Source organism: Tetrao urogallus (assembly GCF_951394365.1).
Source record: "Tetrao urogallus genome assembly, chromosome: 3".
NCBI classification, from domain to species: domain Eukaryota; kingdom Metazoa; phylum Chordata; class Aves; order Galliformes; family Phasianidae; genus Tetrao; species Tetrao urogallus.
The window spans coordinates 59,015,313-59,036,614 of NC_136815.1; the positions used below are offsets into that span (position 1 = coordinate 59,015,313).

Genomic DNA, 21,302 nt, shown 5'->3' on the forward strand with positions numbered 1-21,302 from the left:
GTGTCCTCATGAAATGTTGGAAGTTATGAGCTATATCTGTATTGAATTTTACTGAAATAGTATAATGTAAAAGTTTACGTCCATTTTATTACCTTTTGTTTCTTTCCAAAGGAGGTGAATTTTGGCACCTTCGATTGTTCTAATGGAAATATCCTTCAGGGTCTGGAATTGTTCCTGTCCCTGATCATGATACCAGCGCTTAAATCCCAACAGGTAATCAAATAGATAGATTTTGTTTTTCTCAAGAACTTTTGGAATTAAGGTAAGTGACTGCTGTACGTTGTGCATCTGATGAACAAAAAGCTGGCCATAAAAATATGCAAGTCAAATATAGGCCTTTATGAGAGTCATGCAATTTGTGTATAAGTGTTTGAAATTCATATAGTTATTGCTTATTTTCAAGTAATAGCAGCAGTTGCAATGCTCATGACAAAGTAGAAAATGGTATAACAGCCATTCCATTTGAAGGCAAAACTGTGATCATTTAATTCTAATTGTATTAAGCTTGGATTGAAAGAAGTGCCAAGTCCTTCTGGTAGAACTAAAGATCTGTCCATAGTTTTATCCCAGAGAGTAGACAGGATGCGCTTTTGCAGCCAGGTTATTCAGCATCATTTAGTTGTCCTTTTTTTAATGGAGCTTGCAGAACATCACAGTTGGTTCTGTTTCTTCTAGAGGTACGCGTTCAGAAGTAAAAAATGGAATAAACCTCAGTGTCTTTTGAGAATGGTAGTGTCAAATCCTATTAGTTTATGCTCGCATTTTCTCAAAGCCTGGAGTAATAAGGGAGATTAAAATCTATTATCTCTGTTTAGAAGTTGCCAAATCAGAGTGGGGAAAAACAATAAAGAAGATCGAGTGTGAGAACATGGAGATGTCTTTTACTTTTTGAGAGCCTCATGCTGATTTGTGTCGTCTTGTCTGGTTTAACTCATCAGGTGGCTCAGCAGCACAGTCATTCGCTCACTCCCCTCCTTTCCAGTGGGATGGAGGAGAGAATTGAAAAGAAAACAAAGTAGAACTCATGTGTTGAGATAAAACTATTTACTAAGATAGAGAAAAAGAAAAGGATAATAATTTTGACAAATGTGTATATGTATGTATGTTATGCACATGTAAATGGCTCAGCTAGTCCCCTGAGCAGTGGAAGAGATTGAAATGAACTCCTACCCTGTTCAAAACTCCTTTCACATGGTGTCATATGGTATGGACTATCCCTTTGGCCTATTTAAGTCAGTTGTCCCAGTTCTCTCTCCCTCTCAGCTCCTTGGGCCCTTCACTGTGAGTGGCCTTGGCTCTGTTCAACACTGCTTAACAGAAACATCAGTGTGTTATCAACATTGTTTTTCTCCTAAAACCAAAATACAGCATCTTACTAGACACTCTGATGAAAATGATTCCATTCTACTTAAGATGTTATGTAACAATAATTAAATCAATGCACACTTTGAAATGCTTATGCCATAGTACTGATGAGCACATTCAGAGAGGTTTACTGATAAACCTTAATATACTGCCATAAATAAGAAATAGCTTTCTAATAAATAAATAATTTAAGGAACATAAGAATGCATGATCCTTATTTTACTTTATCTTTTTTTTATTTCTTTTTTTTTTTCTTTCATTAATTGTTAAACAACTAGCACTGGGGAGCTGTGAAAGAAGGTCTGAAGAACAGCCAGATACAAGATTTTCTATATTCCGTCGATAGATTTGTGGATACCTTGTCATCATCAAGGCAGAATCTGGAAGATAGAATTCAGCTTGCAGAACTGGATATTGATACTTATGTCAGTAATTTACAGAACCCGTCTGACTACATAACTGCAGGTAAGTAATTCCTACAGCAAAGCGAACACTTGGATAGTGATGCTATTCCTAAGAAAATAAATGTTATGTCATTAGTAAGCATTTATTTTGAAGAATTAATTCAGCTTCCTTGATCTATATACATTTTTCTGTTTTCTGTGACTCTTGTCAGATTTAAAACTGTCTAATCAGAAAATCATCAATTTTGTCCTTTAGTTCATTTATCTTAATCACATAGACACTGGCCTTCGTTATTCCTGGTTTGCTGGCTAAGTAATTGCCAAGTGAAGACTTGTGTATATTCTTTGCTTTCTTTGCCACTGAGGAAATCTTATCCAATATTAAATCCAAAGACTGTGAGTCAAAAAGACACACGCACACACATAAAAATATGTAAGAAAATGGGTGGTTATATCTCTTTTGAACCTTCCACCATTTCTTATCACTGCAAGGAATTTCAGAGTGAAGTCATACCAAAGCACTCAATACTTCTGCCCTGTATTAGCCTAAGTAGACCAATTTCCACTGATGGCTCTTAAGAAGAGGTAAGACATGTACATGTGCATTTTGTTATAATCTTAATCTTTTCCTTTTGTTGGCAGTGATTTGAATATACTCAGTTTACATGGAGTCTTAGTATAAATTTGCCAAAAACATTTCATCTCTGTAGTTAAAAACGTAGTTTAAGACTTTTTGGTACTCATGAGACTGTGCTCTTTTTTGATTTTGAAGGCAGTAACACAGAGATCACTGAGAAACTTGAAGAGGTGTTAATGATTTGGATCAAACAGATCAGACAAGTGCTAGTGGAGAGTGAACAAATGAGAAGGGAAGCCGATGACATTGGTCCATCTGCAGAGCTGGAACATTGGAAGTCAAGAATGTCATTATTTAATAGGTTAAAAAAGAAGCTTTCTTTTTTATTTTATTATTATAAATAAATGTAAACTCCGATTCCAAGAGAGATTTAAGTGTGTTTCCTTCTTCAAAGCCTTTTAGATGACATAAAGAGTTCAAGAGTAAAGAAAACTATAAGTATTCTTCAGGCTGCAAGATCGAAGACGTTAAAGCAGTGGAAAGAGTTGGTAATTGCTATGTTTTAATAAAAGTTTTTAAAAATTAATTCAGTACTGCATTTGTTATACACACAGAAGTAAGCACACAATGCTAAGAATAGTTGTGGTGTTTATGCTCTTTTTACACTGTGGTTTATTCTCCCTTGGTTGAAATACGTAACACCAGTGATCCTGAAGTTAAATAGATAACTTGAAAGGAAGTCAGTCTTAAAGATACTGAGTGGAATGGTGCAAAAGTAAAGCAACACAGAAATACAACAATGATGTGTCTCTCCAGCTGTACAGTTCAACAGTTGTGATGCCTGAAAGTTTATCATATTGTTTCTAGAATTATTGAAAATAGGCTGCTTCTTGTAGCATAGCTGCTTCTTTAGAAGAGTGGATATCTTTTATCTAAAATTAGCAGTCAAAATTGTAGACAGGCCAGAAAACAAACTGTAAGCAGTGTACATGCAATTTGACACCTGAAAATGCCAGAATGTGGATCTTATACCACTTACAAAGGTATTTTGGAATTTTCCTGTTTTGGAAATAGTTTAGGAGAATAGTCGTATCTCATTTGCCCTAACAAGTACTTATTAAAAAGAGATGCTTGAGATGGAAGCGCCTTGATATATTCTAGGGAACTTGTCAGTTCTTAGTTCTGTAGAACCAGTAATTTAAAAAACAGTCGTACCACATTAAAATCATTCTAAACGATTCTGAAAATTAAATTGGATTATCAAAGCTATGCTATTGTGCCTCCATCAAGTTTTGGAATTGCAGCATGAACTGTAAAAATACAGGAACCTCTTCTCTAAATTTTAACAGCATTCTTTTCTTTTTTTTTCCCCTTCAGGATGGCAGTATAACGATTGCTGCCAATGAAGCTAAAGACAATGTGAGATATCTGTATACACTGGATAAATTTTTTGCTCTACTGGCCAAAGCTTCTCCTGTAAGTAGTACTCTAAATAAAAACAGTTAACATGAAATTTAGACAAGAAAAGGCAGATATCTTTTCATTCAGTATTTATCTCTTATGCTTAATGGGTAGTAGAGAACTTCAGTTCTATGGCATTTGTGAATTAACAAATTTTAAATAAGCCAGAGATAATATTAGGGTTTTTTTTTTTGTGCAGAAAGTTGTTGTCATTTCAGAAGATAACTGAAAGGTGTGAGAAAATAACCAATAGTTCATGTTTTCTACTGCTGTTATTCTGCAGATAGTCACTCTTTCACCATACTGGATTTGACTTTTAGATGCAGTAATCTTTTATTCTGTTTTAGGGCAGTTATTGTCTCTTGTGATGGGTTCTAAATATATTTGACTTGCTGATTTTCTGTGGAATCTTTCTGTGGGACAGAGAACTCTACGGTCCAGTATGCTCAGTAAAATACAGATTACTATTGTCTTTTCTTCTCCTTCTGGATTTCTTTATGTACAAATGTAGGCAAAATGAGCAAAGACCAGCTTTCTTCTTGAACTGACTTCAGCAGGCTAACTCTTTTGTACTAGCATACACCTTTTTTCCTCAGGTAGCTTACTTTTTGCAAATCAGACTACAATGCTTTCACATACTGGAGATCATGTTCAAAAAGAGCACAGCCTCTGTTTTTCCTCTGGAAAATTCAGCTCTGGAAGGAAGCCTGTTCATTTACACTTAGTCAATTCCCCACTCTTTTCTCTTGGACAGAATACATTAGGTTTCTATGTGTGACTTAGATGTTTCAATTCATACTGATGTCTATAAAAACAATCAAAGAGATGTTTATTACTGATGAAAGTATTCCCAGAGTGATGACATTATAAATTATGTTTTTAGGAAATTTGAATTATTGACTTTCTTGTTTTTTCCTGGTACAGGTTACAGTGGTGGAACACATACCCAGTTTAATGAATGCAGTCTGTATGATCTACTGTACATCACCGCACTACAACACATCAGAGTGTATGACATCTCTTCTTCTTAAAATCACTAATCAAATGATTAACACGTGCAAGACGTATCTATGTGAAGGTGTTTCTAAAATCTGGGATCTGGACAGGTGACAATTTTAATAATTTCATCTTCTTTTGTTAAAACTAGAAGAAAAATCACAGATGAGACATCAAAATTATTAAGAAGTAAATTTAATAGCCGCTGGTTCTCCTACCAGGCCCTCATTCCCATGTTGTGACTATTCATTTTATGCAGAATTAAGTATTCTGCCAAATCATACTTATACACATACTATGTGTTGTGAAAAACTTGTTGCTGAAATGCATGTAATGTATATCAGTGTACAATATTCAATATATTGTCCCAGTGGCTTTTGTGGACCAAAACATACTTTAGCTGTTAGAACTTGGAGTTGAGATTCTTCAGAAATGAACTCCAAGGACAGACTGGCAAAGTTGCATCTGGGATTTATGTTTTGCCTTCAGTGAACAGTAAAGTCAGTTTGAGAAAAGAGACAGTACATACCAGGATCATAATTACAATTCAGCTGTACTCTGGAATGAGGTATGTGGGTGACAGAATGTCATTCAGACTTGTATTTACTATGTATCTATGGATAGTGCTACCTGGGCAAGAACATGAGGAGTACTGATGTTGCCAAAGAGGCATCTTAAATTTAAAAAGATATACAATAAGCTTGCTTATTTAGATATGTTCTCAGTCTAATTTTGTACTTACTTTCTGTTTTGGTTGGTAGAACTATTAGTATAGCAAAAGCCCCTGTATTAGAGCAAATATTAAGCATGCATTAAACCACAGAGAAGGGTAAAAATGAACATGACATTTCAAGTTAGCAGCTAGAACAGTAATGATTAAAACTATCTCTGAAAACTCAGTCAAGATTATGGTTACTGAAGTGAGAAGAAAAAGATGTTACAAACTTCATCAATGCATAGGTAGTCAAGGTGTATGTACTTGTATAGTTAATTCAATGAAGGCACTAAGTCAGCAGGCTGGGAGACAAAAAATAAATCTGACAGAAAACATTTGGATTCCTTCTGTATTTTATTGTGGGGAAAGGGCAGTTTTCAGAAATTGCCTACAATCAATTAAGTACTTATAAGTTTGTATTCTTATTTTTGCCACCTGACTGAAATATTCTGTTTTAATTTATGCTCCTGTACAGCTCCCTCGTGATGACTTACCTTTTGTGCTTTTTTTTTTTTTTTTTTTTTTTTTTTTTCCCAGGGAAGAACTGCTGAAGAGGATTCAGCAATGCATTTTCCTGAAAGAACAGTACCAAACATCATTTCAGAGAATTAGGGAGAAGCTAAAGAAAAATCCAAGTGACAGGCAGTTTGATTTCAGGTAAGCAATTTACTCTAATATTGAATGACATGCACTTATAAGATTTATAAATGAGGTGTCATAATCTCTCCTGGCTTCCTGAGAAGTTGAATGCTCAATTAAAATATTTATTATACTCAGAACAAAACTTGCAGAGTTTTGTTTTGTTTTTTTCTCTTTTTTTTTTTTTCCTTTTTCCCCCTGAGATATCAGCAATGACAAGTTTTTGCCAGTTGCTTGTTGATTTAGCAGATGTTTAAGGGAATTCAGGGAATTTATGCATGTGCTGGATTAATGCACTGGGACGCGAATCAAATGAAAAGACTCTAGTTGTATTTAGTCAGCACTGGTCTGGGTTGTCAATCACAATGCCAAGGGGGAGTTTTACCTGTATTGGTACTTCAAGCATGGAGCGTGTCTTAGTGTATTGTACATTCACATTCTTATCTTTTTTTTGCATGTTTTTGTTTCAAGAATAACTTCTGTGAAATATGGAAAAGGTTTTAATTGGTAGATACGAGAATTAAGCGTTTTCTGTGTTGTATTCATTATTTCAAAATTGTTTTTAGTTGATTTGCAATTATTGCAGCATCAGTGCTTTAATGGTGAACTTGATATTAGTTCTGGAAGAATATAGGAAATAAGAATAGGAAAAAGTGATACAAATAGATATACATAATAATCCTGTTGCTTCTTATCATCAGTGAGAACTATATTTTTGGAAAATTCGACACATTCTGTAAACGTTTGGAGAAGATTTCAGATATGAGCAATATTATGGAAAGCCTACTAGAGCTCCAGTGCATACAAATAGAAGGAATTGAAGAGATCAATACTTGCTTCCAGACCATTGCTACAAATACCAAATCAAAAGAGTATGATGTTCTGGATCACAGAAAAAAAGAGGTACATGAACTCAATGCTTGTCTGACAATCAATCCCTTAATCCTGTGCTATTCATTGAAGTTATGCAGGGAAGATCACATTTTATAACTATGATTATAGCATTTTGTTGCAGTAATAATATTTTTCCACAGTTTAATGCAGTTTGAAATAATTTGGGTGTATTTTGCTTTTTATTTCATATACTTTTGTTATTTTTTGATAAACTAGATTTTGTGTGATAAGTAATGGTGCAAACTACATTTCCTAAACTTGTTTGTTTTTAAGATAGATATATTTTGAACTGCAGACGGAAAATTAATTTAGACAAGTCAGTGCATTAAATTCAGTTTAGCAAGTGCAAGAGTTACTCATTGTTACTTAATGGAATAATAAAGGCAGTATCAATACCATCATACCATATAATGACCATTTCAGAAGGAGAAATGTATGACATCACCTCCAGTACTGAATCACGTGGATGAAAACTAAAGTGATTTTTTGAAGAGCTTCAGACTCAAATTCAGATTTAAATACATGCTACATATCCTAGAATTGAGCTACTTTTTTGAAAGTGTAGCTCACTTGCTTTAGTGGATTGACAGCCTCTCAATGGAAGTGATAGAAATGTTGAATTGGCTTTCTTATAATAATAACCCACTGTAGTCTGTAAAGTGCTCTAGAGAGGCCACTCAGTTTGCTAATCTTGATGAGTTTCATACCCGTCCGTGAGCTGATTAAGTGTACCATGTTCTCTCTGATGAGGTTATTAGCTTTCCTCTGCCTGTCCTTTTTCTTCTGCAGTCCACTGTGTTTGTAAAGATGGGTCTGTAATCATATAGCCTAATAGTTCTTAATTTTTTGTTTGCTTTGCTTAGACTTTTTATGCCTTCATTATTGGTCTCGTCTCTGTTCTCTTTAACTTACATGCTAGGCAGATAACGCAAATTTCCCAGAAACTTATTTAAAAAAAAAAAAAAATGCATAAAGTGAAAGCAACAGTATAGATTAATATTTTTTTCCTTTTACAATTTTCTAGTTTGATAAAGATTACCTTGATTTTAAGAACCAAATTGCAACACTGTATGAGTCCATACAAGAATTTGTGGATTCCTGTTTTGAGAAGACTGTAACTGTAAGTAATTATACAAATGCAAGCTCCTGTTTTGGTGTTCAGAAAGGTAGAGTATCCACAGTTCCTGTTGTATTCCATTGTTACTGGTATTGTTTTGTGCTATACTGGGGCTGCCTGAGATAAGGTAGGAGGACATCAAGCCTACTACAAGATACTGTCAGAATATGTGTAAAAGTGCTGAAAGTTAACATTTGTTAATAGTTACTGCTAGTTGTATGTACCATCTTTCCTTACTAACTCTGTATAGCCCTATTTTTTCTTTCTGGTTTATTTTCTTTATTTTCTTTCCTCAGCCTAGTATTCTCCATCCCTCTTCCACCCTGCTATTGATATTGACACACTAGGGTAGGTCCTTCTTTCTCTTACTATGTTTTGGACTGTCATATTTATGTGGCTCTATCTTCTTCCATTATCTTTGGACTGACTTTCTGTTTCTTTCTTACTCTGCTCTCTTTCAGTGTTCCCTGTCCTGTGTTCTGTATACTCACTTGCAGAAGTCCAGAAGTAATGTTTACTTCTGTGGTGATTTCCCTCTCTCCTCCCAAAGAATAGGTATCTGCTTTTCTCCTTTTTTTTAAAAAAAAAAAAAAAAAAAAAAAAAAGCAAAACCCAATTAAAGCTGTTGCAGGGGCATACAACATAATTTTCTTGAGCCCAGTGAAAGGAAACAACTCATGTTTGTCAGAATTTCCAAGCTCTGTGGTAGAATTGTTGCAGATAATTAAACAGTGCATGCAGTCTGATAGTAGAGTTCAGCAGCTCTTCTGCCGCCCAGTCTCCTACTGCTGGAAAAATCAGAGGTAAAGCCAAGCTACTGATCCCATTTTGTTGTATGTCAATATAGAAATGAAAGAGAAGTTGAAAGTGCAGAGGGAAGACCTCAGTTCATTGCCTCATCAGATGTAAGACTTCAGGCTGGAAGGTCTTTCATAGGTTGCCCATATTTATATATGTAAATATATAACACTAGTCAGAACAGGCGAGTTTTACGCGAAATTCAATTTCTTAAACTCTTAGGTATTCACTTACTGGAGAATAATGTAGGCTGGTTAGCTTTTTTCTTTTACGTGGAAAAGAAAAACAATTATGTGATTCCTGATAGAAACGACACAAAAAAACCATCCACCCAATCAACCCAAAAAAAAAAAAAAAAAAGCACAGGAGAAAAATAATGGGAAGATATCTGTAATTATCCCAAAAACTGAATTCAAATTTGGTTATTCAAATTACAGGGTGATCTAAAGGGAAAATGGAAAATGTTAATTTTAAACAAATGCAATTAAACTTAATTATTGTGAAAGTAAAAGATGCTATACTCAGATTTTAAATTTTATTGTACAAGAGCATATTTGAGATGCTTCCTGTTGCACTTCAAAGTTATTCCTGTTAGACTGGCAGGAGTAATGAATTAGTTTCTGCCATCTGTTACCTTAATGTCAGTACTGTTCAGTGCTTTAGGCCCTGACAATGGAATGAAATGTAAATGAAGCAGAAGGAAAATTATAGGTGTTTCACTACAACTATTTACAGGAAAAAAAAAAAAAAAGAGTAAGGTTTGGAGGTCAGAACAAAATGAGTGTTCCAACATTCTGTGGTGGTGGAAGTTTCTTTGTTAAGGCTATGGTAAATATATTTTAGACAGCATGAAATACTGAAGTTCATTAATTTGTCTGGAAGCATTTTCTGTTCTTAGAAAATTACTTACAAATTTATATAACTTATCTTATAAATAGAAATAACCAGGCTTTATGAACAATGACTATGAACATTTTTTGCAATAAATGTTTCCTTTTCCTTTTTAGACTGAACAGATGCTGAGACTTCTGATGAAGCTTGAACAAATAGGAGAAAATCAAATTGATCTTAATGAGAAGTATACCATTGTTCTTCAGCAATATAGTCAAGACTTAGACTTTGTGCAAAAGCTCTACCAGGAGCAAAAAGAAAATCCACCTATACCACGTAATATACCACCAGTAAGAATGAAATAAATGAGAAAGGTCTTTTTGTCTTGGCTTTCTAAGTTAATAGAAATATAACTTCATATCTTTTGTATTTTAGGTAACAGGGAAGATTATGTGGGCCCAGCAGTTGTACAGAAAAATTGACCATCCAATGAGATTCTTTAAAAAGAAAACTACGCTTCTGAAGGTTAGAAGTGAGGAAAGGATGTTTTATGGCTAAATTCTAATCCAAATTATTAACAGACATAAATTATTTTTTTCCTAAGTTCACTTTTCTAACAATTCTATTGAAACTTACCTAACAAGATAGTATTTTTATTTGCTCCAGGATCTCAACTTCTTTTTGCAATATTGTTATTCTGTGGCTCAGGACAGTTAACTTCCCTTGAGATGTTAAGCTGATGACTTCATCAAGTTCTTTTGTCCCTTCTGGGACCTGTGTTATTCCTAATTGCAGCATTGTTCACCATGGACCTATGCTTAGAGCCTTCTCACTACAGTGCTTTATAATGTAGAGGACTGAGATATTAAACTTCAAATGCTTCACATAACCGTACAGTTTCCTGAGTTGAATGAGACCCACAAGGATTACTAAGCCCAACTCCTGGCTCCCCACAGGACCACCTCAAATTCAAATCCTATGTCTGAGAGCACTGTCTAAATGCTGCTTGAACTCTGAGACCTTTAAAAGTCATCTAGTCCTGCTGTAGATGCAGGGGCACCTACAGCTCAATCAGACTGCTTAGAGACTGGTCCAGCCTGACCTTGAGTTTCTGCAGGGATGTGACTTCCACCACCTCACTGGTCAATCTGTTCCAGTACCTTATCATCCTTACTGTAGAAAACGTTTTCCTTGTACCCAGTCTAAATCTCCCCTCATTTAATTTGAAACCTTTTCCTTTGTCCTGTCACAACAGACTCTGCTAAAGAGTCTGTCCCCTTCTTTCTTACAGCCCCCTTTAGATACTGAAAGGCTGCTCTCAGGTCTCCCGGCAGCCTTCTCTTCTTTAGGCTAAACAGCCTCAGCGCTCTCAGCCTACTGAGAAGGACTAGGACTAGGAAGGCATTCTATCCCTTGGATCATTTCTGTGACCCTCCTCTGTTTGTGCTACAACAGGTCTATGTTTTGCCTGTGCTGAGGCCTCCACATCAGATGCAGTACTCTTGATGAGGTTGTTCTTTTGTTCTTTGTTTTACCCTCTCTTAAATTGTGTAACATGAAACTTTGTTTTGTTTTCTTAACAGTAGTGAGGAAGACCTTAATGGAGGACATTTCTATTACATTAGGCTCATCAAATCGATTAAGTGGTGATGGCTTTTCTAATTTCTTTATTTTTTATTTATTTTATTTTATTTGCAGACATTGGAAATGAAAAAGGTTGCTAAGAGCTACAATAAAATGGCTGCGGTTCTTTTGGAATTTGAACTTATTTATTATAGAGCATGGTGCAGGTTTGCTGACCAGGCTAGAAATGCTCTACATGCTTTCTTACTTGTCAGGCATGCAGAAACCAAGGTAAGTAGGATTTATTTTGTATTACTGCTGCTCTGTTTAGTATTACCTATGATACTTCACTCACGTCATGCAAGGACAAGCACAGCATTAAAGTAATCTTAATAAGGATAGAAAATAAACTACTTTAATTGACAAATTTTTTTTTTTTTTCCTTTTTATGCTACGATACAGACATAATCATCTCTATTCTTCATAAGTCCCTTGCCTCATTCAGGACATGTAAGAGGCAGTGCCCAGCAAATGCATGTTCGATATAGATTTGTCTACATCTTTTAATGTATGGTTTCATTTTTTTTTTTTTCTTTGTTAACCAAAATATTAGTCAAACAAAGAGTTTTTAATTAGATTGTAGGCTTCTCTATAGTGTTCAACATCACTGTGTTGCCTATATTGGAGTCACTAATTTGCTTTCAATATTGCTAGCTGAGATGGAAAAATCCTACCATTCTTTAAAGTTGACTTACTCTGCTGTGCTGCGGAGAAATTACAGTTAAAATGGACATTTTTTGAATTACGGACTCCATAATGGAAAGCTGGAACCTGATTTTCAGCTTAACTCATCACCTTATTAGCATTTTATGCCCTAAGAAACGTACGGAGGCTAAACAGAGCAATACAGTATTTCCCTGCAGTCTACAGATGGAGAAACTGAGATGAGAAGGCAAATCAGCTTTCACAGAGACAGGTGCAGAACTACAATCAGACTAGGGAAGTCACAGCAGCCAAATGTTTAGGGCCCAGTGAGGAAATCATGGGAAAATGAAATCAGTGGAAGCTATTGCATGATTAATATTCTGGAAAATCTGGAAAAATAGTTGTGCAGGAGTCTGGAGATCTTTGTAGAAATTGCGACATGGGCATCAATTTAAAAAAATTTGGCTAGTCCTCTATATCTTGTCATATCTTCCAGATGTAACAAACTGCATGTAATCACTAAACTACTAAAATACTGCTTTATTATTTTCTCTCCCTGCCCCTTTCCTCCCCGCTACCACAATATGAAGGAATTGGTTGTAAACTTGGATCCAGTGGTCCTGGAAGTACTTTATGAAACAAAGTACCTGAAAAAAATGCATTTTAACGTTCCAGATGTTGTCCTCAGCTTGTGTGCAGATGAAGAACAGATTAAAAAACATCAAATGGAGTGAGTGAACGCTTTCTGGATGTGATTCTCATCTGCAGATAGGAATCTTTAGCTTTGAGTCTGTTGTGTGTAGTTTTGATTTGTTGTAACTTTTCACTGTGGTGGATTTTAACTGAAATTTTATTCTTTTCCCCTGCAATTCCATAATAGTTCTGTTAATATGCAATTATTACTCTCTCCACAAAATTCTTGTAACTAGATAATGTCTACATGCTTTTATTTTGTTACAACAGCTACTCTGTAAGTGGAATTTCTAGGTACTGCTAAGGCATCTCCACTCCATAACATATGGATTGCATTCCAAAGTATCACACTTACTTTTGTAACACAAGAATGCTTTTGATGTTAAGTTAGAACTTATCACTTGATTGAGATACAACCCAGGTGTTGGTATAGGTAATACATCAACTAAGTTATTATATGCAAATATTCAAGTTTTTTTTATCTCATGCTAAATATCTGAAATAACCTATGTTGATTTATTAAATAGTTTCTTTCTGTCATTGTAACAGCTAAATTCTGTGCTGTAGGAGTTCTTTTCAGCTCTTCGAGATCCGATTATTAGTTCTTTAAGTAAGGATGGTAGGTCTAAAAAGAGTCCTTTTTTGTAAGGAGTGCACTTAAAGTAGTTTTTATATAGAAGTGATCAAAAAAGGACAGAGTTCAAAGAGTTTCATAACTGAATTGAAATCCTCTCAGCTCTCCTTTCTGTTAAAATTTTCAGTCTTTCGTTCTTGAAATGACACATTTTTCACGAATTATCCATGGAGTGTTTCAGAACAAACCTAAAATTTCTAACATGCAAATCAAACTCTGTGTGCTTCAGTCTTCTGAAAAGCAACATTTTTAATATTTGCCATCAAAGGGAAACAAATGTGCAGAAAGTGTTTGCAATAAAAGAAAATCCAAATTAATTTTCTATTGTGAAAGAGATTTCAGACCAACTCCCTAAGCAAAGTAGGAATATTCAGACACTAATTATGCTGTAAGTAACATTGGAAAAATACTCTGCATTCTGTGGATAGACTCTCTCAGTATACTGTTTGTAACAATATTTAGTGCTATGGTTTTAATCTGGCATAGAGCACAGTTATCATTTTTCTGCAGCAGCTCTTGTAAATAACCTGTTTTGTATCTTTAACTTCTGAGCTGCATTGACTTCCAGTTCTTTTTTGTAGAGATCTGTTATAAAACTCCATTTTCATAAAAATACTGATTCAGAATTTGGCTCCTTTGGCATTTTATGCCCTGAGTACTATGAATCTAGATTTTCTTATAAGTAGTGTCTTTTCATACAGGCTTTTTTTTTTTCTTTTTTTTTTTTTTTTTTTGTTCTGTGAAATAGGAAGAAGGGAAGAAAAACACAGTGTTTTCCATTTCCTTATTTTTGACTGTAATGCATTTTCTTTGGAAGAAAGTAGCCCTAAATAAATATTTTCCTGTAAATATTTATTTCTCCAGTCTGGTTCCAGTGCTTGAGAGGAGAAAGAGACCTAGTTAGAACTGGGAGAGACTTTAATTTTTAACATGGAATCAGGACTTGCAAGTCTTATTAACAGAAAATGTGACCGAATTTCCGTGTGTTTCTTATATCTGAAATAAATACATTCTAAACACGACCGTGTCTTACAGTCTCGAGAATCTATTGATCAATTACAAAGAGCATCTGAATAGAATTCCTCTTGTGCTGAAACCACTAATGAAGCCATTCATAGAACAAGTTGAGGATGCCCTTGCTCCAGGCATGACACAGCTGTCCTGGACTTCTTCAAGCATCAATAAATGTATGTAGGAAGAGAAGTAGTGATAAGCTGTTGATAATGTTGTTTGGTGGTAATGTTTTGATGGGAGGGTCTGTAAAGCCTCGACTCTCTAGCTGTCTTGAAACTTGAGTGAATAACATTACATCATATTATTAGGGCTTCTGTTGCATTGTGTTTCTGAATTCCATACCTTTTCATTTACTGAATTTAAATTGTCACATCACACTTCTTAAATTATTGTGCATTGTTACATTTTCCCCTATCAGTGTCTCTCTGGTCTGTTTCCAAGTAAGTGTCCACAAAAGGAAAAAATGTAGAGCTCTTCTTACGCCTACATTCTGTTTTTATTTTTCTGTGGAGAAAAAAAAAAAAAAAAAAAGGTTTGTGAACTGACCTCCTTGCTTTAGGTAGGTAACTGTAGCCTGACTGATACAAGAGTGCGAGATAAGAGAACAAACATTTGGTGCTGTGATAATGTCTCTTGTCTTTTCTATAGAAAGGTCTTTCTATAGAAACATCCTGAAATAGACATGACTAAATTCACAGTTGAAAATAGTAAGGGACAGATTTCTGTCCAAGTTCTATTTTTTCTAAGAAAGCTTTAAAAATTCTGAACTATGCATGGAGATTTCCCAACACAGCCATTAAGACAATGTTATCCTCATCAAGTACAGCATAAACTTAACTCTGTAATAGTGTCATTGAAATGGACACATGTAAAGCAAGACTTTTGTAGTTTGATTCTGTGAGAAAACAGTAGCTTATGCTTCTAAATCTGTTCTCACCTGAGGCAAACTGATGTTCAGCTTCCACCTTTTTCTTCAAAATGAAAAGCAGCAAGATAAATAGGAACAGATGCAGGCATGGGTTTTGCAACATTTGTGACTGTGCCATGTGATACTACTGCAAAGGGCTCTGGCCATTTCTTAAGGCAGAGCTGGCCACCTTTTAGCCTTTTACTTGATCTTTACCTGACTGGAAAACAAAAAAAGATGACAAGGTTTCCCTCTGTTTGAAAGCACGGGGGCTTGTGGCAGCCTTCTAGACTAAAACTTGGAAAATGAGAAATAAATGGATTTAGAAATACCTAAATTTTATGTATTAAAAAAGGAAAAGCGTCTAGGGAATTGGTTGGATTATTTGTTCATTCTGGTCAATAAAAAAGACAAGATTCAATCATTAACTTCCTAATAGCAATAAATGGTATCTTCTATTTTAAACATTCAACAGTAAGACACTACTGTCACACTGCAGCATTTTAGGTATTGTAACGATTTAATTCTACATACAGTAAGACAAAGTACTGATAATTCAAATTATGCTGTCTGCTAATAACCAAAATGTTATGATTAATGACCAAAATTCCAGATGAGTTATTTCTTTATTTTTACATGAAGTATAAAAGACAGCGAAAGAATTTATCCACTCTATTCAGAAACAACCATTTTTACTCAGCTTAGTAAACACATCTGCTAAGGGACTTGCTTTGTCTCTCTCCAAATTAAATTAGGTCATATACAGGAAAGAAAAAATCTAGTGGTTTAACCTATGTGCAGTCTTGAGGAATTTTAGTTGCTCTGTCTACAATGCTGACTTTCACACTGTAGGTCCTTAGGAGGACCAGAATATTTTTTTGAACGTTTGTTCCTCTTTTCTTTTCCAATGATTTTTGTTAATCCTTCATTCCAGTATTAATAGAGAAGAAATATTTTGAAGGTTCTTCTGTTACTTATTGTAAAATGGTTTCATTTAAAGACTCCAAAGTACAGGAAGTCCATCATGCTTTGGTTTCACGCCTTAGTTCCATATTCCATTGTTGTTAAATCATCATTTAATTGTAATAATTTGGGGCAGGTTGGGGAAATTTAGGAGGTTCATATTTCACTTGATTTGTTTTCATTTTGTTTTCTTTGCTTAGTTATTGAGAATACTTATAGTACCATGAGGGAATTGGACTTTATAGTCAAAGAAGCTGCTGATACCCTGGAGTGCAGAATTGAAAGAGTTCTGGAGGATATGTCAAACACTGCTCTGATAATTTTACCAGAAGAAGAACCTATAGATGTATCTACATTCTTGAAACAGACCGAAAATCTTGCTGTCTCTACTGCTTGCAAACTTTCTCAGTAGGTGTATTACTGCCTGGATTTGAAGGCTTGGTTTGGGAGCAAATATTTATGTATTACTTTTTACGCACAGAGAATGTACTTCTAAAAAAATCATTCTCACTGTTACTGACCACTGGTGTAAAGCAAAATGATAGTCTCAGGTTACGGAGCAGGAACTCCCAAGTAACTTCAATATAGCATATTAAAATTGCATTTATAGCATTTAGCATTTTGTGTTTTTCTTCTTATGGCATTCTATTGAAGAGCAAGGAAAATGGAACTGGATAAAACTTGAAAAGTCATCTCAGTGCTAACTGCTTGATTCTTAATGCTAGCTCAGTCATGTAAGACCTCTCATTTACTCAGAGCTGAAAATCTTTTAGTTTATGCTTATTTTCCATGATATAGAAGAGTAATTGTTCTGTTCTTCACCAAAAAAAGTATGTACATTTTGCAAAACATGATACTCACTTTGTACTTATTTCTTTATTATTTTTGATTTCAGAGCTAGAAAATACATCAAGAAGATAACTAACATTTTCTTACTGAATTGTTTTGATAAGCCTGCTTTTTCTTTAACTACAGCCAGAAAAAAACTTATTTTTCTTTGATTATTATTAAGACCAGTTGAACAAGATATAACAGAGTTTGATGAATGGATTTCCTGACAGACTGCATATCTTAATGCCTTACATTCTGTGCATGTGTAAGCAGTAGGAGCAAAGGGAAAAATAGAAGGGTGTCTCTCTGCACATATGGCACTTCAGAGTGCAGCGGAGCTGAGGATGCATCTATAAACAAGTTAAAGATTATTCCTTATGTTTGACTTGATGTGGATGACTCTAAGGTTGTTTTTGCAGACAGAGTCAGCAAGTGGAATGCTCTGTGTATGAACTGGTAGACACTCTTATGCGCAGGCTGAAAGCAGATACTGGAAGAACTCTGGAGGTAAGGCCTCTACAGTATTAAAAGTAACCTGCTATAATGTAGTCAGATATTTGATATTTCACTTATACAGTGGATAATATCATTACTTGTCTAAGAGTTTCCCTTTAACTCTTCAGGATTCATACTCCTGTATGCATCTTGACACAAAACAGAAAACACGCTGCCAAGAATGCATGTCTTGTTGTTGCTATTATTTCATGGGACAGCTTTGTCAGAGGAATACTGATTCTTTAGTCAGATGTAAGTCTTTTGTTTTCAGATTTGTTTAGTTTTTTAATATCACTTGAAGATTTTTTTTTTGCCAGCTTTATTGTGGTAAAAAATATAACTTAAATATTGCATTTATTTAGGCACGAAGATTTCCTTGGAGTCCTTGAGACATCAGTTGCGTGTTGTTGGCTCTAGGTATCAGATGATCAGGTCTGTAGAGACAAAGAGAATTCCTTTGTTCAAAACTGAATTTCAGCTGGCTATTCCTAATGTTGTCTTGCGACCAAGTCTCGAAGATATTCAGGTAACTGAATAACTGCACGTCTCAGCCATTTTTGTTAAAAATGTGTATTAACGCATTATTTTAAAACCAGATTTGCAAGTTTAATCTGGTATTAGCAATAAAGGGAGTGGAAGAAAAGATTAGAGGTCACTTGAGTTCTCATGACATCAGTGGATGCTAAGAAAAAAAAAAACACGAATTAGGTTTGTTATGCAGTAGAATCAACCATTTTCCTACAAGCTTATCAACTCCTGTTCGCAGTCCACTACAAATGTTTTCAAAGCAAGTGCAAGAAAAAAAATAAAATGGCTTTGATACATTGATTTGACTTCCTTGTCTCCTTAAACACTTTCAGAGTTTAAAAAGACGTGATTGAAATATTCAGTAATCAGATTTGTGCAGTAGTGAAATATAAAGAGAAATATTACAAGCCTGGAGCCCTGAACTGTGGAACAGTTTAAAGAAATATTTAAGCTTACTTACACTAATTCAGCTAAATTCTTATGTTTGTATTTACAATCTGCTATGACCTTTGAAGTTCTTTGGAAAGTACTAGTTGTTTATGTGGTTAACTTGAAGATTTTTCAGCTGGAATTGTCACCATCAAAATCAGTTGCTGAATTCTTTCTCAGATTTCATTTACAGCCTTTTGATATTGTCAGTAAGAAATCAGACCACAAAGTGTAATTTTTAAATACCATAGGTAGAAAAGTTATATGATAATTTATATAGCTGCCTGTATAAATTCAGACAAATTTATTCAGATATTCTGATATGAATATGAAATACAGTATTAATATTTATGTTTATAACCAATATAAAGTGAAATACTTAATTTATGATTCCTCAGTGGCTCATAGATCTCTCTTTCTCTCCTATATTCTTGTTTGAAGAACACATAAAAATAGAATGTCTGACTGACAAAGCTTTATGGGGTTCTCTTTCCCCTAACAAAATCTATTTTGCATGATTCTACTCCATGCTTATTAGAACAGTTCTGATAAAGATGGAGGTACAACTTTTCCATTTTGGTATTGTTCAGAGGATCTGTTTTTTTTCCTTATTCCTTCCCCTCCCCTTAGCTGTTCTGATCTCTCTGTGTGCTCAAAGTAGATGTTTTACTATTTTCAGAGTGCTGTAAACAAAGCAGTAAATATAATGTTATCAATAGCCAAAGATATCCCACTCTGGAAATTTGCTTACTTACACCATAAGCAGCAGCAGGTGAGTGTTTTATTTTGTTATTTAAAAATTTCAATATTTTGGTTAACATTTCTCAATTTCATATGAATATGTTCTATAATAATACAGTGATTTGTAATTTGGAAGGTTTCCTTACTAGCTTAAGTCTAGTTTTTAATCTCCAGATCAGGTAATTGAACAGAAGAGCAAAGAGTAACAATTAATAGAGCTAATGTTTTGAAGTTTTTTATTATTAAAATAAAAAATAGCTTTAATAAAAATATTTTAAAAATCCTGTTAAAGTATGATGATAGTGTGGATGATGTATGAAAACCAGCATTATCCAGTGTGCTACTAACACGACTTATTAGTTTTCCCAGCCAAAAACTAAGTTAAATTTTCAGGCTACATACAATAGCTACAGTGTTAAACTAATTGCTATATGTATGTATTATCAGTGTTAAAATGAGCACTAAAACCTTGGGAAGGTCTGAGATACAGATAGAAAATCAAATTTATTCAAGTTTAGAAATGGGCAATAATGGTAATCAGATGGCCTTAATTCTGTCTTACGATAATGAAATACGTGTTTGTGTGGGTCTGTACTGAAAAGTGTCTTTAAAAAAAAAAAAAAATTCCTCTTTTGTCAATCTGACATTAAAAACAAATACAAATCAGCTCATTTGCATAAAATAACCTTTTGAGTCCTGCAAATGATAAAAAGCAACTAGAAGAGAGTGAGTTGACCCAAGTTCGTTCAAGAATTGCTTGCTTATTTCTAAGTAGCCAATCCAAGATTACCTTCCACACTTTTTTTGGCCAAAAATAGAGATCACAGAATCATAGAGTGGTTTGGGTTGGAAGGGACCTATAAGATCACCTAGTTCCAACCCCGTGCTGTAGGCAAGAACACCTTCCTCTAGGCGAGGTTGTTCAGAGCCCCATCCTGTCTGGCCTTCAATGCTTTCAGGGAGGGGGCATCCACAACTTCTCTGGGCAACCTGTTCCAGTGTCTCACCACCCTCACAGTAAAGAATTTCTTCCTGATGTTAAGTCTAGATCTCCCCTCTTCCAGTTTAAAACCATCTTCCCTCATCCCTATGTGCCCTTATGTAAAGTCCCACCTGTCGGCACCCTTCAGGTCCTGGAAGGCTATTATAAGTTTCCCCCAGAGCTTCTCTTTAGACTGAAGAGCGTCAGCCCTCTCAGCCTGAATGTAGTCCTCTACCAAAGAAAGGAAGACCTGAACATCTGTATAGGAGGTGGAATGAGCACAACTGTACCTCCATGTGTTACATATTTGACTGAAATCATTTGAGGATGATTTAAAAATTATCATTAGCACTAGAAGTATAGCTCTGTAAAAATGAAAGCTAAGAGTGGGGAGTCTCCTTGTGGATTCTTCCTTTGCACTTTTCTATCTACTCATAGAAGTACCCACTGTATGTGTCTTACTGTGCATTCAATAATGTAAAATAAAACTAATGTATATATGTTTATTCTTGTTTACTTTATGCCAGGCTGAACAATCTGTTGCCATAGAGCTAGGTGATGAGAACAAATTCACCAGGATGTTGGCACTGAAGCCTTTAGACAAGCAGATCATTGAGCATAAGGATGTAAACAAAGTGGTGATTCATCTAAATACGGTTATTTTGTCTCTCAAAGCTAGAGCATCGGATCTTGTGAACAGCTTTTCTGAATTTTCAGGCATCTGGAATAAGGTTAAAAACATATTTAATGAAATATGTAGCTGTATTGTGAAATCTTCTAAATACTGTTGTGGATTTCATAAGGAGACTGTGCTCTTTGGGAAGCATTACTTGTAGTTACTGTAGGTGAATGTTGCTGAGCTGGATGAAGATTAATTTTTCCGTAATTGAACCCTTTATTTAGCCCATTTATTGAGACCCACATGGCACTGAAGCTTTTACCTCTGCAGAGACTAAGGGATATCCTCATCGGTGTCTGCATTTGAATTATAGATTTCAAATGCTTTAATAACGAGTGCTG

The 21,302-nt window shown here is 34.9% G+C and overlaps 1 protein-coding gene across 1 annotated transcript in view; it reads left to right on the forward strand.

The window, feature by feature from the left end:
* Nucleotides 1-21,302, forward strand: part of LOC306945115 (dynein axonemal heavy chain 5-like) — a gene marked incomplete at both ends in the record, with an annotated part of 145,964 nt that overhangs the window by 10,225 nt on the left and 114,437 nt on the right. The window contains 20 exons of the mRNA XM_079533823.1: nt 112-213; nt 1,644-1,834; nt 2,546-2,707; nt 2,801-2,894; nt 3,724-3,822; nt 4,732-4,913; nt 6,056-6,175; nt 6,859-7,060; nt 8,076-8,171; nt 9,974-10,147; nt 10,233-10,322; nt 11,496-11,651; nt 12,656-12,795; nt 14,428-14,579; nt 16,477-16,684; nt 17,527-17,614; nt 17,731-17,854; nt 17,965-18,128; nt 19,239-19,331; nt 20,810-21,013. Coding sequence (XP_079389949.1) covers nt 112-213; nt 1,644-1,834; nt 2,546-2,707; nt 2,801-2,894; nt 3,724-3,822; nt 4,732-4,913; nt 6,056-6,175; nt 6,859-7,060; nt 8,076-8,171; nt 9,974-10,147; nt 10,233-10,322; nt 11,496-11,651; nt 12,656-12,795; nt 14,428-14,579; nt 16,477-16,684; nt 17,527-17,614; nt 17,731-17,854; nt 17,965-18,128; nt 19,239-19,331; nt 20,810-21,013 — 2,841 coding nt within the window. The remainder of the gene's footprint in view (nt 1-111; nt 214-1,643; nt 1,835-2,545; nt 2,708-2,800; nt 2,895-3,723; nt 3,823-4,731; nt 4,914-6,055; nt 6,176-6,858; nt 7,061-8,075; nt 8,172-9,973; nt 10,148-10,232; nt 10,323-11,495; nt 11,652-12,655; nt 12,796-14,427; nt 14,580-16,476; nt 16,685-17,526; nt 17,615-17,730; nt 17,855-17,964; nt 18,129-19,238; nt 19,332-20,809; nt 21,014-21,302) is intronic.